General features: G+C 44.6%; 1 protein-coding gene across 1 annotated transcript in view; it reads left to right on the top strand.

The window, feature by feature from the left end:
* The window catches only part of LOC147663425 (maestro heat-like repeat-containing protein family member 1), a 38,286-nt gene extending 22,547 nt beyond the window's left edge, over positions 1-15,739 (top strand). Inside the window, exons 12-14 of the mRNA XM_086950467.1 lie at positions 12,344-12,427; positions 13,986-14,057; positions 15,695-15,739. Of these exons, the coding sequence (XP_086806593.1) occupies positions 12,344-12,427; positions 13,986-14,057; positions 15,695-15,739 (201 nt within the window). The remainder of the gene's footprint in view (positions 1-12,343; positions 12,428-13,985; positions 14,058-15,694) is intronic.
* Positions 15,740-16,711: the final 972 nt, after the last annotated feature.

Here is a 16,711-nt window from a genome sequence, read left to right as displayed (position 1 = left end):
TATGACTTTTGGTATTCAAAGAGGTCATTTATGAGTCGTATCTATACGTTTGCAGTCGGGCCGGAATCTTCGCCTCTGTCCCAAACTCTACACACCCAGGCCTTACTCTCCGGCTGGGGCCGTACTCTCCAGCTGTGGCATTACTCTCCATTTTGAGTCGTTCTTTCCAGCTCAGGCCGGATGAAGTGTAATAAATTGGCTGGAATGCAAAATTTACAAAAAGGAACATTAGGAACATGTGATAAATTATAGAGGAGGCCATTTAAAACAGTCTGGCAGGGAAAAGGGTATGGCCAGACACTGCATCATGACCCAGATAAGTTTGCTCCTCTGTATCATGGTACAATTTGTGCTTACCTCAGTGTTGACTGTAGTTTAAACACTACAGTCAACACTTAGGGCGCTCCCCTTAGTGTTGACTGTAGTGTTAATACCAGAGAGTGTGTGTGTGTGTGTGTGAATAAGAGCTACAGTAGGAGTAATGGGACACATTAAAGTTAGGTGCAGTGATAGACTCCAGGTTGTGTATATTGTGCCAATTATGGAACAGTTTTTGTTTAATGTTAGTCTTAGGGATACCTTTATGGCTAGAGATGAAGTATGGGTTTGATACAGGGTATTGGTAAATGATTTTCTTAAGGTTAAGGATACTTTGCAGGATTGAACTAGGTTTAGGTTTATGGAATGTAGGTGTAAATAATGCTGCTAGTGTTAGGGGTTTTGTGTTTGGGTTACATTGCATAAGAGTAATGGGCAATTGATGAGGATAGCGTTATCGTTAGGCATAGGATTTGCAGTTCGTGTACCTGGTTCGTGAATGAGAAAATGAGCTGGGTGTCGGAAGCGTGGAATACTATCCTGAGTCTGTGTTTTCTGACAATGGTGGCAAGAAGGACCATGCAGATGTTGAGGAGCGTGGGGCTGATAGAGGATCCTTGGGGTACTCCGCAGCTGATCTCTGTTGGTTCAGAGAGGAAGGGCGGGAGTCTGATTATTTGAGTTCGGCCGGTGAGAAAGGAATGGATCCATTCCCCTGAATGCCGGCGTCGCAGAGTCTGGCGGTTAGTGCACGGTGGGAGACGGTGTCGAAGGCTGCAGATAGGTCTAGTGGGATGAGGGCAGCCATGTGTCCTTGGTCAAGGAGGGTGAGGATGTCGCCCATGGCGGCTAGTTGGGTAGTCTCATGCGGAGGTTGCTACGGAATACAGATTAGGAAGTGTAGAGGATCGAGTTGGATTCAATAAAGTTCGTGAGCTGGTTGTTGATGATCTTCTGTTTGACTTTGGCTGTGAAGGGGAGGAGAGAGGTGAGAAAGGAACGGATCCATTCCCCTGAATTCCGGCGTCGCAGAGACTGGCGGTTAATGCACAGTGGGAGACGGTGTCGAAGGCTGCTGATAGATCTAATAGGATGAGGGCAGTCATGTGTCCCTGGTCGAGGAGGGTGCGGATGTTGCCCGTGGTGGCTATAAGGGCAGTCTTAGTGCTAAGGTTACTACGTAATACAAATTGGGAAGTGTAGAGGATTGAGTTGGATTCTATAAGTTTGTGAGCTGGTTGTTGACGATCTTCTCGGTGACTTTGGCTGCAAAGGGGAGGAGAACGATGGATCTATAGTTCTGGAGGTTGTCAGCTCTGCGGAGGGCTTCTTGAGGAGGATCTTGACATCAGTGTGTTTCCAATCACCGGGAAACATGCCTGTTTTGAGGGTGTTATAGGGGAGGTGGCTCTGTGGTAGATGTACGTCGGGCTGGGGTCAGTGGGGGCTCCTGAGTGTATGCTTCTCATGGTTTTAGCTGTGTCTTCTGTGGTGACAGGGGTCCATGCGGTGATGGTAGGCTGGTTGGCATTGCTGGTTGTAGGTGTAGTAGCGGTGCCTAGGTTCCGCTGAGTAAGTCCCAGATTTCTACTGCATGTCTGTGCAGGGAGCGTATGCTGAGGAGTATGCAGCTCAGGGGAATGGGTGCACTGGCATCCGGTGGGTAGGCACAAATAAATATCACGTAGTCCCAGGGCTTTAAGTGGGCTGGGTCTTGACGGTGCACCAGCAGTACTAAAAAACAGGTGCTGAGATGGGTCCCTATTGGGCTTTTTCATTTGTATAACGTGCCCTTATTATTGCTCTCTCTTTCTAACTCCTGGGGCTAGGTACCCTCTCACACTCCAGTGGATTTGAAAATGCAAAAGCTTATGTGTCCCTTGCCACTGCCTACCTGGGCTCTCTGCAGGAGGGGCCTTTCACTGCAGTGTGGGCCGCACTGAAGCAACCTCTCAATCCGTGTGCCACCTCTTCAATAAAATAGGAACAACGCCTACTTTTCTCAGAACGTAACTGTGGGTCGAAAGGTTGGTATGTGATCGAAAAGAGTGGCAGATTGTAAGGTACTACACTATGAACATTTTGAGAACCATCGGAGTCATTTTACACTCATCTAATTTGAAGAAACCTGTTACATATGTTTCTTTTATTATATTGGATTACACCATATTTGCATGTACATGTGATTTTCCTAGGATTACATTTGTACACATGTGTGCTACTTTGTGTGCATACCCCCAAGGACAGGATGCCATATTGCACATTTATGTCTGCATCTACAAATTTGTCCACTACCCCTATACCGTGGCCAAAACACACGCAGCCATTTTTGTTGTCAGGCATACTGCTCCCACTTACTCATAAACCACAGTGTCTGCTTGGTCAGTCTATCTTGCTCTATGCCTCACTCTGAGAATGCGAAGAAAACATATATGCATTGGTACAGGCAAAGCCTTGCACCGCTATTCAGGTATCTCTCTGATGGTAAATTACACAGTTAGATTAAGTCATGTTTTTAGGTCTTGGCTCTAGACAGCACACATGAGCTGTCTCAAACCAAGAAATACTGCATCTACTACATAGGCTTCAGCCTGCCCATGGGCTTCCAATTTGCTGAAACCTTTGTCACTCTTAAATTCTATCCGCATAATTCCACAGCACACCATGCCACATATTTCCACTACACAACTTCACACTACGCCACACAATTCCACAACAAACAATTTCAATCCAACACTTGCACTACCACCAAACCTGTCATCTCTCTTCCACATACCCACAGCCCCTCTCATCTCTCCCTCACACTCACAGTACCCGCTCTCATCTTGCAATACCACTGCCCTCTCATCCCTCCCTCACATACACTGTCTCCTCTCTATACTGCCTGCTCACACACGCTACCTTCCTGTACCTCCTCACGCTCTGCACTGGTCCGCTTCTCCCCCATGGGTGCCCCTTCCACTCATGCCTTTTTCTCTCTCTCTCTCTCACTTGTATTCTCTCTCACCCCTCTCTCTCGCTCCCTCACACACGCTTACCGCCTCTCTCATATGGTTCTCTTCAGGTCTTGAAGCACAGTTTCTTTCTCGTGCCTTTTCAAAATTTCAATCCCTCAAACCCATCCTCTCCTCCTCTTCTTTGGGTGTCTTCTGCTTACACACGTGGTCCCACTGTATGCATCTGTGGCCTGCTGTCCCCTTCTTTTTGCTACCCTATCTCAATATCAATCACCACTTCCTGCACAAACTACCTATTCCTCTCGATCTTCTTTTCTATCTATTCTGTGCAGCTCTCATCCCTATCTATTCACTATGCCACAACATTCCCTTTCACAAATACACAACACAATTTCAAAACTAACAATGTCCAATACAACCCACATATTTCCACTCTACACCACATACATCCACTTCACTCCAAACCAAAATATATAGGTAAAAGGCATTGTCATGTACGTCAATTGCTCTAAATATCAAAAATCTGAGTCCTAATGTATTGCAAATGCTTGTTAAATTATGCAATCCAATAACTGTGAAGGTCTCTGTGCATTGGCTGAGGGTTATGAAAGGGATAATGTAGATGATCAGTGGCTAATAAAGCAAGACAATGAAAGGCTCAGACTAGATGAAGAGTTTAGAGAAATGCAACAGCACCTACAAAGGCTGAAGTGAGGTGCCTACTTTAACCAATAGTTGTCAATCTAGAAACATGTAATTTGATTCTCTTAGAATACATCAGTCACAACAGCAGTCCCACCTCTTCCTAGGTAACCTAACACTCTACACTGATATTGCATGTATGTATGCATAGATATTTCTATAATCTGAACTTCATAAATATTGTAGTGTTGATGGATGGGCCAGACCATCAAATAGTGTACTCCGTTTGGACAGGACAGTGGTGGCATGTACTCTACTGACCTGGCAGACATACAGCCAACCATATTGAGGGATTTCTTCCCTCTGAAAATCCCATGCTAGTTTGTAGGACTTGGGTCAATAATACCAAAAGTTGTGAAGAAATTCAGCCGGCACATCTGCAGGGTCAGCTTTGACTGTGATGTGAACAGATTGGTGGAGATTCATTGCTGCATTTCACTCTGATTCGAGAGTAGCTATTGCACAAGAGATAATTCTTGTTGTATTTCCTGTAGCTGGATAGTAATTTATTTCTTTAAAAAAATTATTTTACTTAGTTTTCAACAATTTTAAGATCACAATACTGTGACACTGCTTCGCCATCCACCTGATTCTCCCCTTTCTTAATATCCCATTTAGTTCCAAAATACCATGAAGTAGACCACAGTCAAGTCCACTGCAACCAGTCCGGTGCACTATAGATGGGTCTGTGCCCCAGTCAACTGTGTGCTTTTCCCCAACAACTTCCTATGGGTGGGCCGCTCTGGGTATTTTGTGAAGTGCTTTTTACTGTCCCCAGATGTTATCATACTTTTGTGGTCCCCCTCTGGACCTATTCACGGCTTCCTCAGCTGAAAAGAAGAAATCCATCCCTCTTAGCCACTTTGAGATTGGGAGGGCCCCCCGGATCCTCAATGGCCCGCTATGTGATGTTTAGCCAAAAAACAACTGATCCCAACCATCAATTTTTGTCCCCTTACCTGTCCCAACCCGGGAATAAGTTCTGTGTAAATGGCATTCAGCTTTGAGATGGTCAGAGAACATCATATGGTGTGTCTGCCAGACGTCTCCCAATTTTGAGATCCCCAACTTATTTCAGTGTACTTGAGCCCTACTGTTTTCCATAGCCATGTACCCTTCCACAATGGCTTCTTCCTAGTGGGCACCCTCCACTTTCATATCCATTGCAATGCCTCTTTCCAGCTAATCACTGGAATGGCTGGAATGGCTGGAATGGCTGGAATGGCCGGGGGAGTGGGTAGGAGGGACTCCCCATACAGCCAAAACCCTGGTGCTTACCTGGTAAAGTCCATGTGCGTCTCGTAGTGGGTCCCCGTGCACCAAAGATCCAATCAATAACCACAACCAGCTGGGCAGCCCAGTAAAGTAATACAGTCTGATGTCTACTGCCCCTAGTCCACCATCATAAGGGGATTTTATGCAGTTCTTATGGGAGATTCACAGCAACGATCCTCGCTACTTGTTGCTATTGACGTTGGCCTCTAGGGTTGTAAACAAAAGGCTAGGGATTTTGTGGGGGTAGTGTTGCAAAACATACAACAGCTGTGACCAGGCCACAATTTTGAAGACGGCTATAGACCCCATCATGATCAGGGGGAGAGAGTTCCATCTTGCCATATGTCCCTTAATTTTGCATGTCAAAGGGGTTATATTCCTGCCCTAGCGTTCCTCTGGGTCTCTTGATAAGAGCATGCCTCAGTGTTTGAAATTGGCTTTCTGGTTGGCACAGGTACGCACCCTGTCCAAGCAGAAGCCATAATACTGGTCAGGATAAGCAAGATACACACTAAAAGATAACCTGTGCTCAGCTTGGCACAGAACACTCAGGGGTATCCAGAGACAATGTGCAAAGTATGTGTGCAACACACACACATGCACAGTAACACAATGAATACACCACAACAAGACTCTAGACAGGTTTAGAAAATGATAGACAATTATATTATAACCAAAACAAGCCTAAAATGACAAAAATCCAATGTATAGAAGTTGAGATATATAACATTTTTAAATGAATAAATGCATTAAAGCACCTAGAAGCAAGCAGCTCTAAAAAGGTTACTTCAGGTTGCGCTGTATCGGGTCAAAGTTCAGGCCAAACGCGTGGAAGCGCAGGCCAGCTACTGAACCCCGGCAGGAAGAAGTGAAAAAAGTACCTTTCCTGGTCTCAAACAGTGAGATGTGCTGATCTGCTCCACGTAGTGAAGGCGATACGTCAGTTCTGAAAATGGGTGGTAGATGTGTTGAGTGATGTGCCACATCGGATTCTGCGACACAGTCGAGGGGATGCATCGATCTTACCAAGCTGCCGCCGAGGCGATACGCAGTCTAATGTATCGATCTCTGAGGGCAAAGCGCTAGTTCTGATGCGCTGTGCCCATTTTACTCCTGCAACTGGTTGATGCGCCAGTTCTGTTAAACACAGACATACAATTCATCAAATTCCATGCTGCAAGTGTCTGGGCCACTTCCAGTGAGTTCAGGTACTGGAGCAGGGATAGAGACTTTGATGTCCCTCAGTCTCATGCAATAGGAGGCCAGCCAACAAGCCCTTGGAGATCACTTGGAGGATAGGCAGAGCCCAGCTCTCCTTCAGGGCAGTCAGAGAAAAGCAGACAGCAGAGAAACACCAGAGAAAAGCAGGCCTTCCAAGCCTGCAAGCCAAAGATAAGTCATTTAAGCAGAACAGCAGTCCTTCTGACATAGATTCAGTTCAAGATCCAGAAGTGCCTGATTTTGAGTGGGGCGTGTTGGTCAGAGACCCAGACTTATAGCCAAAAGTGCCTTTGATGCTGGTTGGTGAATTCAAAGCAGCTCTCTGAAGTGCACAGCTTCCTCTTTCAGCCCAGTCCTGTCCTCCAGGCTATCTATAGGGGATAATCAGTCCTTTGTGTGAGGACAGGCCACTGCCTATTCAAGTAAAGTGTTAGACCCTCTGTTGCACTCTGCCCAGGTAAGGCCATCAGAATACAAATGCATGTTGATGGCTACTCAGACACACCTATCTTTTCTGGGTTGTGGCTGTCAAGAGGGAATGCAAAAAGTGTAGCTGTCACTTACTCCAATTATTGGAGATGGGCTGTCAGGCACACAACGCAGTATGTGCAGATAAATGTCTACTTTCTTATTGTGAACAAAGCAAACACAAGGAAATGATGTACGGAGCGCTGACACTTTTCAGACACTCACCCCCTGTCACAGATTGGGATGAATGCATCATCATTCTTTAGCTCACTTCGCCACTTCAGTTCAGACCCAGCTACATGCAAATCAGTCTTGAACCTGGCTTGGCAGTTCAGGCTGGACTGCTCCCATAAGGAACAGGGTCAAGACTGATTTGCATATGGCTGGGTCCAAACTGGGGTGGTGTGGTAAGCAAAAGAATGATAGATTAAACCCAGATCCTTGTGACCGGGGGTGAATGTTTGCATTGTCCAGCATTCTGTCCAGCAATTGTTTCTTTTGCATACTTTCTTAAAGCATAGCGGCATTTCTAAAATAGCAATGTTAAATTCAACTTCACCAGTAAGTAGGATATATCACTACCATTCCAAACATACGAAACACAAAAAAGCCTCATTGTAGTGAAAAGTGAAATATGCTGTTTGTCACTATCAGGACACGCAAAACAGAAAAGTACATGTCCTACGTTTTACTTGCATACACTGTGCCCTTAGGGCTACATAGGGCCTACCTTAGGGGTGACTTATAAGTAATAAAGGGGGAGTTTAAGGCTTAGTAAGTAGTTCTAAATGCCAAATCAAAGTAGCATTAAACTGCAAACACAGGCACTGCAGTTGCAGGCCTGAGAGAGGTTTGAAAGGCTTCTTCTGTTGGTGGCACGATCAGAGCTGCAGCCCACTAGTAGCACTACATTTACAGGCCCTGGGTATATGATATACCACCTTACAAGGGACTTACAAGTTAAATAAACAGGTCAATTAAGTATACACCAATTATACACATGTTTAAGGAAGAAGCACATGCTCTTTAGCACTGATTCAGAGTGGTAAAGCGCTCAGAGTCTTAGGACCAACAATAGATTCAGCCAAATGTGGAGGCAAAAAGATTGGGGAACACCACCCTCGGGCTGACAGGTCAAACACCAACTATTTAAATGCTCCAGATCACCTGGAAGTAACTCTGGAGGAATGGCACCACAGGGATTATGACTGATTTCCCCCAGTTCACTCTCAGGCCTGTTTCTTCTTTGTAGATTTCTAGAATGCAAATCAGCTGTAGGATCAGTTGGTTTAGGTGCTGAATATAAAGGAGGACATCATACCACATACAAAGAGATGCAGTACCCTAATTCTACACCCCACCTCAAGCCCCAAACCTGCGCATCCCCCGATCTATTTGGCCAGTGTTTCAATCACAAGAGCGAACAGGAGAGTAGACAGCAGGTGGCCCTGCCAGTGGCCTCTGCCTAGCTGGAACTGTTGTGAGTAAATGGTGTTCACTCTGACCCTATCACATGGCACTGTGTATAACATCTTTACAGACTGAAGGACTTTAGGGCCAAAATTAATCTTTTCCATGATGCGTGGAGGAAAGGTCATTCAATTGAGTCGAAGGCCTTCTCTAAGTCCAGTTGCATCACTAGGAATCTCACCTGTTTCAGTACCCTGGTGCTACGGCCTTTGCAAATATTTTGGTTTAAATATTACTTAGGGGAATCAGGCTGTAAAATGCACAGTCTGTAGGTGGCCTATATGGTTTGGGGAAAACTACAACTGAGGCCCCCTAGATATGATAGGGAATTATCATAGCTGTACCTGCAGCTTCGACCATTGTAAAGAAGTGAGAGAGTAGTGTTGGTGTAACCTTTTCTGCACTTGAACCGGGCACCTTCTCAGAATGCATCTCCTGCAAGGCTGAAAATATTTCCTCCTTAGACAGAGGTGCATCCAAGTCCTGCAGCATGATCAGGTCCGCAGCTATGGGGTGTTGTTGCTCCACGTGCCCGACGTGTTTGATTGGTAAAGTTTCTCATAGTAATGTGTGCAGTCATTGCCGATTGCCTCAGCATCATGTGTCACCTCACCGTCGGGCCCCGTGTCTATGGGACAAACCTGTCTGCCTGTGTAGCAATGTTCCCATATTCTCGCTGTTTTTGAGAATCGGACACTGCTGCCCATGCAGGGTCTGCTATTGTGTTCCCCTGAAGAACTGCTTTCCTTCCCTCCCACAATGTGATTGGGGAGACATCTGTTGTGGAGTTTGTTCTGAGGTAAAGTTATATCTTTACCTTCATGTGTTCCGAAAATCTAACATACTTCAGTCACCCAACCTGAAGGTTTCAGTGCGTATTAGACCTAGGCATCCCCAATTAGTTAAATCGGTCAGTGGTCCAATGGTACCCTTCTGAGAAATCGGAGTCCAGCAGTGAAAATAATACATACTGACTAGTTCTTTGCTTTCCATTGATTGCAAAGCATCAGGGACTCCACCCATGGCACCAGGGTTGAGCCTCTCTTTTCACATCAAGTTGTGGGTGCATGACATTATTGAAGTGGCCTGCTACAGTAAGGTCCCACTCCGAGACTGTGGTGATAACTGTCATCAGATCTTTCATTGTGGTCGCCTGCAGGTTCGGTGAAATATACACAGACACTACCATCCATAGGATGCCATTCAGGAATTGAGTAACCACCACATATCTATCCATGGTGTCTCAGATAGCATGCGTGACCATCAGGGGAAAGGTAACTCTTGTTGAGCACCTAGTAAACCCTGCATGATATACGCAGTTAAAGCCATGCTGTACCAAAAAGGAACCCCTACTCCCAAGCAAATATGTCTCTTGCAACAATAGAACCACCAGGGTCAGCTTGTGGACCTATTGAGAATTGTTGTGCATTTTATTTTATCCAGCAACCCACTGACATTGCAAGACAACAGCTTTTAGTGGATGGTTTTGTTGTCAGAGGTCTTGGCGAGTCGTTGAGCCTGTTTGACTAGGGTCCGTGGCCGTGTAATGTGTCTTGCGTGAGGCATAGTGTTGCAACCGAAATCAGCCCTATAGTACGCAACTTCAGGCGCGGCTGGCACAGGTAACAGCGGTGGGGTGTGAAGGGGTGGGAGGGATGAAGTCGGCAGAAAGTAATCACCATAGTTTTGTGTAGCTTCGCTCCAAGCAAGCCCCTCTATCTGGAGGCAATGTGTCTCTTCTCCATAAGTGAATGAGACAACATTTGTAGCTATACATGGAGGAAAGGAAGGAAGGGTACCAAAATTCTCCTGTCTGAGGAGGATGCTCTACGTCTGTCCTCTGGTTGTGACCAGAGTTGCCCTCCTATCAGTCTGCTACACTTCTTCTTAGGGTGGGATGGTTGACCCCCTACAGTCTCCCGAGATGTCATTGGCTCCTTTGTTTATATGGGCAGTTATTTCCTCTCCACTGCTCACTCCCAGGCCTCTTCCGGGCTCTCAAAGAAAATGGTTCTCCACTGTGACATTAATTTCAATTTGGCAGGTTATATCAGCATATATTGAATGTCCACAGCCCTGACTTTCTACTTAATCTCTAAGAAAGATTTACAAAGGAGCTGCACTTTAGTTGTGTAATAATGGATGTCTAGATGTTGGCGTACCTGCCACAGGATATATTATCAGTTCACAAAGTTCAGTACCCTGATGACAATGGCTCTAGTGGGTCCCCCCCGTCGGAGGCCTTAGGGCAACCACCCTGTGTGCCCTTTCCAGAACAAAGTAGGGGGAAAACTCACAATCCAGGATCCAGGGTCTGAAGCATTCCATGAGGAATTTCTCTGGGTGCTGGTTTTACATGCCCTCTGGGAGGCCCACCAGCCATAAGGGCAGAGGAGGGTCACCCCCTACACCTGATACAGGGAACATCTGCCTACGCTGGTCCAGGACAGGGGCCACGCCCTCTATCCTCTTGAGACACCACAGTGAGGTGGAGTATTGCTGTACTTGTTTGACCGTCCAAGCCCAGTGTTTGCTGTAGTGGGCTCCTGGGGGGTCACCTCCTGAGGGGGAAGCTGTGTGCCCATCTCCTACCTTTGGGGTGAGACGTCATGTGCGGGTTTCCACCCACCCAGGCTGCAATCGTAGTCCTGGATTCTCATGTTGCTCAGTCTGTCTCATCTACCCTTGTCCGCCAATTTGGCTGGGCTGTCACAAGCCCATGTGGCTGCCTAAAGGTGAAAGGGGGTCCCTACCTCTCTTCTCCATGTGACTGTTTCTTCTGACTCGCTGTGCCCCAAGAGTGAATGCTGAGGTAAACGTGGGTCGCTGCTGTGGGATTGCAGCTCCAGGTTGTGTCCGTTAGCGTCATGCCAGTCTCACGGCAGGGCGTTGTTTGCCTAATGCGTTTCTCTTGTCCCCGGCTTGGGTAAGCTGAAGGGGAAAAGCGCGGAGGCCGCCTCATGGATTTTTGCCTCAGAGAAAAGGTTGCCCCATAGTCAGCTCTTCCAGGATGCAGTTGCAGTCCTGGCTACTTATAGCGCCCAGCCCATCTCCTCCACTTTAAGGTACCCGTTCCGCTATTACGAGCTACCGCTTGGAAGTGAAAACAGCTTTGTCCCACACCCCGGCTAATCAGCTGTCTTCTCTCCCTCGCTCATCCCAGGAATCGATGCAAAGGGGGGTTTGCCACGGTGGGTTCACAGCTCCAGGTGGAGTTTGCCACCGGCAGGCCATACGCACACCCATGTTGTCGATCACCAAAATGATCTCTCTCATCCCGGGCTCCCTGGATGGGCCAAAGGGGGTGAATATGAGGGCCATTGTTCAGGTGCTTGCAACCGAAAAAAGGTCGCCTAAGGGTCGGATTCAGCACGATTCTCAGAGCAGACACCAGTTTGTTAAAAATGTGGCCACAATCCTAGGGTGCTTGGCCACGCCCCCCAGTAATTTCTTCCCTGATGCTCTTTACAATGTAGTTGAGGAGAGTGATATGTCAATGGTAGATGATCCCTTTGGAGCCAGGATGGTATTCATCAATAAGGTAGAAAAAGGTAGAAAATGTATTGTTTAGGAGTCATATAAGATTTCTTGAGTAAAGAGCAGAGTGAGCACTTCTAGTAGCAGTACACTTGTACACTGCCAGCTCACCATTATTCACTATTTCTGCATCTTTGATCTATTACTCACAAATAGAAACATTTCACTCACACATATCTTCTACTTTAAAAGGTGATGAACGCAAGGTGCTATGGATGTGAAATGCCAAAATAGGAAGCAAGCATAGTATGCAGTTACTTGTACAATTTTTTTTCTCCATTTTTAGTTGTTTGAGGTGTGCAGCGTTTCATGACTTCCATCTCTGGAAACTCATAACAGTCCACCTTTGTTGACAATGGTCTTGGTAATGCTGATCTTTTTTATTATATTTTCAGTATCCATATAAACTACTTGAAGAAGTAACACCACCGGAACACAGAGATGCCTTCAACATCCCCACCTTAGCAGCTGAGAAACATGTGAGTCTTCTTTAAAATACCATAACATCATGTTTATGTGCCTCCTCTCTCGGACTCAGTTTCTTCCATTCCATCTTCACAAATCAAAGTAAATCTGCAAGATATCACAGGAATAACTGCCTGTGGAAAATGCACTCCATTCTCAGAAACAAAGGAATTCTTTACGATACTAGCAAGGAGTGAATGGTGTAGCAACTCAATCCGTCTCTCAGCCACTGGTACCCTTAGAAAGCTAGAGCTGATTTCTTAATTTCAAAGACGGTTTTAGTGCATAGAGTAAACAGATAGAGTTGGAATCTATCTCCTGCTGGTAACAGGGATTAATTAAAACAATTGTCTTGACTACTAGACTAACCTCTTCTGTGAGAGATGAGAAAACAATACACTGGGTTGATCCTACTTGTGGACAAGCAAGAACTTATGGGCTCAAAAATTCCATTTCACTCTAGGATCAAATTTTGCCTCACTTCTAAACTAGACAAAGGAAACAGCTGGCATTGGCTTTGAGCAAAGAATAAAAAAATCTTCTCTTAAAAAATTGGTCACTCCCAGATTTCGCAGGTGCAAGTGGGGTGGCCGCTCCGTTTCTGTGGCAGCCGTAAAACTCTGGAAATCTTTGCCCCTTCTGATATCCAAGGCAGACTCCCTTCCGGTCTTTAGGAAGCTCTTGAAGACCTGGGACCAGATGCATGACCCATTTTTGCATGCACAAATGGGTTAGCGACCTGTTTGCACATGCAAAATCTAATAGGGCCATGTACAAACCCTATTTAGCAAGTAGCAATTTATTTGCAATTTGATAAATAGGATTTGCAACTCACAATTAGGATGGGGCATTCTGAGGGTGTCCCTTCCTAATTGCGATTTGCTACCCTATGTAAGGATGTTTTGCGATTGCAATTGCAGTCCCAAAACACTCACAATTTACCGCCCTCTTCAAGAGGGTGATAATGCACTCTCAAATGAGAAGGTGTCCCCAGGGGACCCTTCCACTTTGCAAATGCAGGGGAAAACAAAAACGTTAATTTGTAAACACATCCAGTTTTCCTTTAAGGAAAAGGAAAAGGGGCTGGATTTAAAAAAAACTGCTTTATTGAAAAGCAGTCCCAGACATGGAGGTCTTCTAAGTCGAGCAAGTCGCCATACCTTTGAAGGCCAGCCATTCTTACTGGGGTCGCAAACTGCGAGTGCCTCATGAATACTGATGAGGCATGTATTGTGCAACCCCATTGGGAATCACAAACAGTGTCTATGACACTGTTGTACATGGCATTTAGCGACTCGCAAATTGCGACTCGAAATTGAGCGTAATTTGCAAGTCGCTAAATGCCCCGGTCGTACATCTGGCCCCTGGTTATTTGCCTCCTAGCAGGTTGTTGTTGCTGTCACTTCTCTCTGTTCACTTAGCGCCTTGACACCAGCTGGTATAAGTGCGCTTTATAAATACTATCCTATCGTATTACCTAGGATCAACCAGTTTTGCCATTTTAGAGAGAAATATATCAACAGTTTTACAAGTCTAAATAGCCTTCTTGTTTCCATTCTCTCTATCTATCAGCTTGAGAACATGATCAAAATGATGAACAGCACTCTCAGGTTGTGCGAGTTCATACTATCTACAGAGGGCGAGGTAAGATTTTGATGCTTTTTTCTGTCAATGTGAGAGAGAGTGTGAGTACTATCCAATTGAAAGAATCACACAACTAACCGTTACTAATCAATGTGGTCTCTGGAATGTAATGTAAATGTAAGGTGTATTTGTAAAGCAGTGCTTGTCACCCATGAGGGTATCCAGGGGTTTCTCCCATCCAATTATGGGTTTGCTTTACTTGCCAAATAATCCATCCTATGATACACACTTTGCAGTTTTCCACAAATAAATGTTTGGCTTGTTTAGAAGGATCAAATATAACACATGGTGCTGCGCGGTGGCAAACGTTAACTACTCACCTGATTGTTTCACCCAAGTGTTATATTGGTACTAGAGAGGCAGAACGTCTTGTGAGAACAGCATTAATATGTGATGAAACAGCAAAATAGTATTATCACAGAATGCACTACATTATGTTGCATCATTTTCACTGTGTTCAATAATTTGGCCTTCCAAATGTGTCTCTGAACATGAATATTGTGAGGCACTAATATCATTGACAAAAAGTCGAGAGACAAAATGTCAAAAGGTATTTGCATAGATTTTCTGTACCTAATTCCACATCTGTGTATAAAAAAAAACATACACATATATCTTCATTTATGTGGCGTTAATAATGGCAAATGTATACATCTCTCTGTGCATTTACCATTCGATATTTTGTCCCTCTATATTTTGTCCACTGTTTTACTGTGCCACAATATTCTTGTCCTAGATATTAAAGAATACAATCGGCCCTTCATAGTCTTGGAATTCCAGAACCACTTCTGATGGAAGACATTTGATTAATGTTTTAAATTACATTACAGTTGGGTGTGTAGAAAAAGAAGTAAATGCATAGGTTTTCAAGAGTCTTGGGAAAAAGTTAAATCAACATACGACATGGAGAGACTGAGGCTCACATCCCAATGGTGCTGTAGAAGGAGCGTTTTTGGGGTAGGGTCATTCAAAGCAGTCCTCATCATATAAGAAACACATTTATGTTGATTAAGATTGGGTGCAAAACCTTTTAAAAGAGAAAGACTTTGTTTATATGAATTAATTACATGCATCATGTGAGAATAGAGCTCCCAAGAGCTTGACTGTCATCCCTATATGGATGATTTGGGATTGCCACAGAAGAGCAAAATAATTCTGCAAATCTAGTTCAGATGCAAGGGGGGCCCGATGGGTAAGTAACATTATCTGCCCCCTAGAGTCCAAGACTGGTGTTTATCAGGTCGCGGTCAGATTGTTATAAATAATCTGAATGAGTACAAAACTCCTACTGGCTGTTTAGAGACTTCAAAGAGTAGTAGAATTCTGTGGAGTAGCTCCTGCGTGGGAGAGGTTGTGACACTGGAGAAGAGATGAGGCCGCTACTGGAGTACAATATTGTATGGAAGCACATTTTTATGAACTGTCTTACCTCTTGTAGTGTTTAAAGAGGCATAATCTCTTCCCAGCTAACTCCCCCTTTACCTTACTTAAAGTTATTTAAATTCTTTGCAAGCCAACATTTAAAGCAAGGCAAAAGATATTTTATGAGCTCATGGTGCCTCCACGTTGCTTGCTAGACTGTGAGGATGGGCAATTGCCTACTTTACCAATCTGACCTTGTACCTTTCAACTTTCAGGTTCCAGCCGAAATGCCATCTTTCGATTCTGACCACTGTGACTGATATCACTGATCACATTTATGGAGGATCCCTCACCATTTCCTTTCTTTACATATTTATTTAAATAAACATTTAGTATATACCTATTTATGTATTCCATATTTATTTGTTTTATTCAACAGCAAATGTTATACCTCCATTGATATCTTTTTTTAGTATTGTATTTATTAACCACTTATTGATGCCTTATTATTAACTTGTATTATGTTATAAAACTCAATACAAATTTTCAACACAAAAAATATGTGTAATGTGAATGTTCCTACCCACACTTAACTGAAGGTAAACATTGTCCCATTTTTTGTTTGTTATGCATTTTAAGGTGCCCTTGGAACATAATAAATTAAATAAAGAAAATCCATACTCTTGCCTTTAATGAGAGCTATCATATATTCTTGGCTACATGACTGGCATAATCCTTCAAGATAGAGTTTTAAAACTAAGTAGGTGTGGGGCATATTGCAACACTCTTGAAAAGGCCCACTCAGCAAGGTTTTTTAATGCAGAATTTAAGATTTGGGTGGAACATGTTTCTTAAATCACATTCCCAAATTTGAAACACAGGGACACACTGGTCTTTGTCTATGAATTTGCTTGGTTCAGACATGTGCAAGAGAATCAACACGAAGAAAAGAATTCTGTTTATTAGCTGGGCAGTAAACTCTGCTGCACTTCCGGAGTTTGCAGAGTATTTCCCACTCTGTGCCCTGCACAGAGCACGGAGATCCGAAAAACTCTGCAAAGTGGCATGGAGTGGAGTATTTCCTCTCTCCTGGCTCACCAAGGCTAGACTATCTCTTGGCGAGAATCCTCAACATGGGTTGTCACAGCAGATCGTTACTGCTCACGTTGAAAAACCGGCCACTTGCATTGAGGAAGCTGCCACTCAAGTTAAACATGTTTTCAATTGGCAGAAAGAAGCTTGCTCCTCTTGCTCTGCTTGTGGTGCTGTTCACGCTGTTTTACTTCTTGTGG

Source organism: Lissotriton vulgaris, unplaced genomic scaffold (assembly GCF_964263255.1).
Source record: "Lissotriton vulgaris unplaced genomic scaffold, aLisVul1.2 SCAFFOLD_395, whole genome shotgun sequence".
In the NCBI taxonomy this organism is placed as follows: Eukaryota; Metazoa; Chordata; class Amphibia; order Caudata; family Salamandridae; genus Lissotriton; species Lissotriton vulgaris.
Note: the sequence above shows the minus strand (reverse complement) of the source record. Positions and strands in the feature narration are given on the sequence as shown.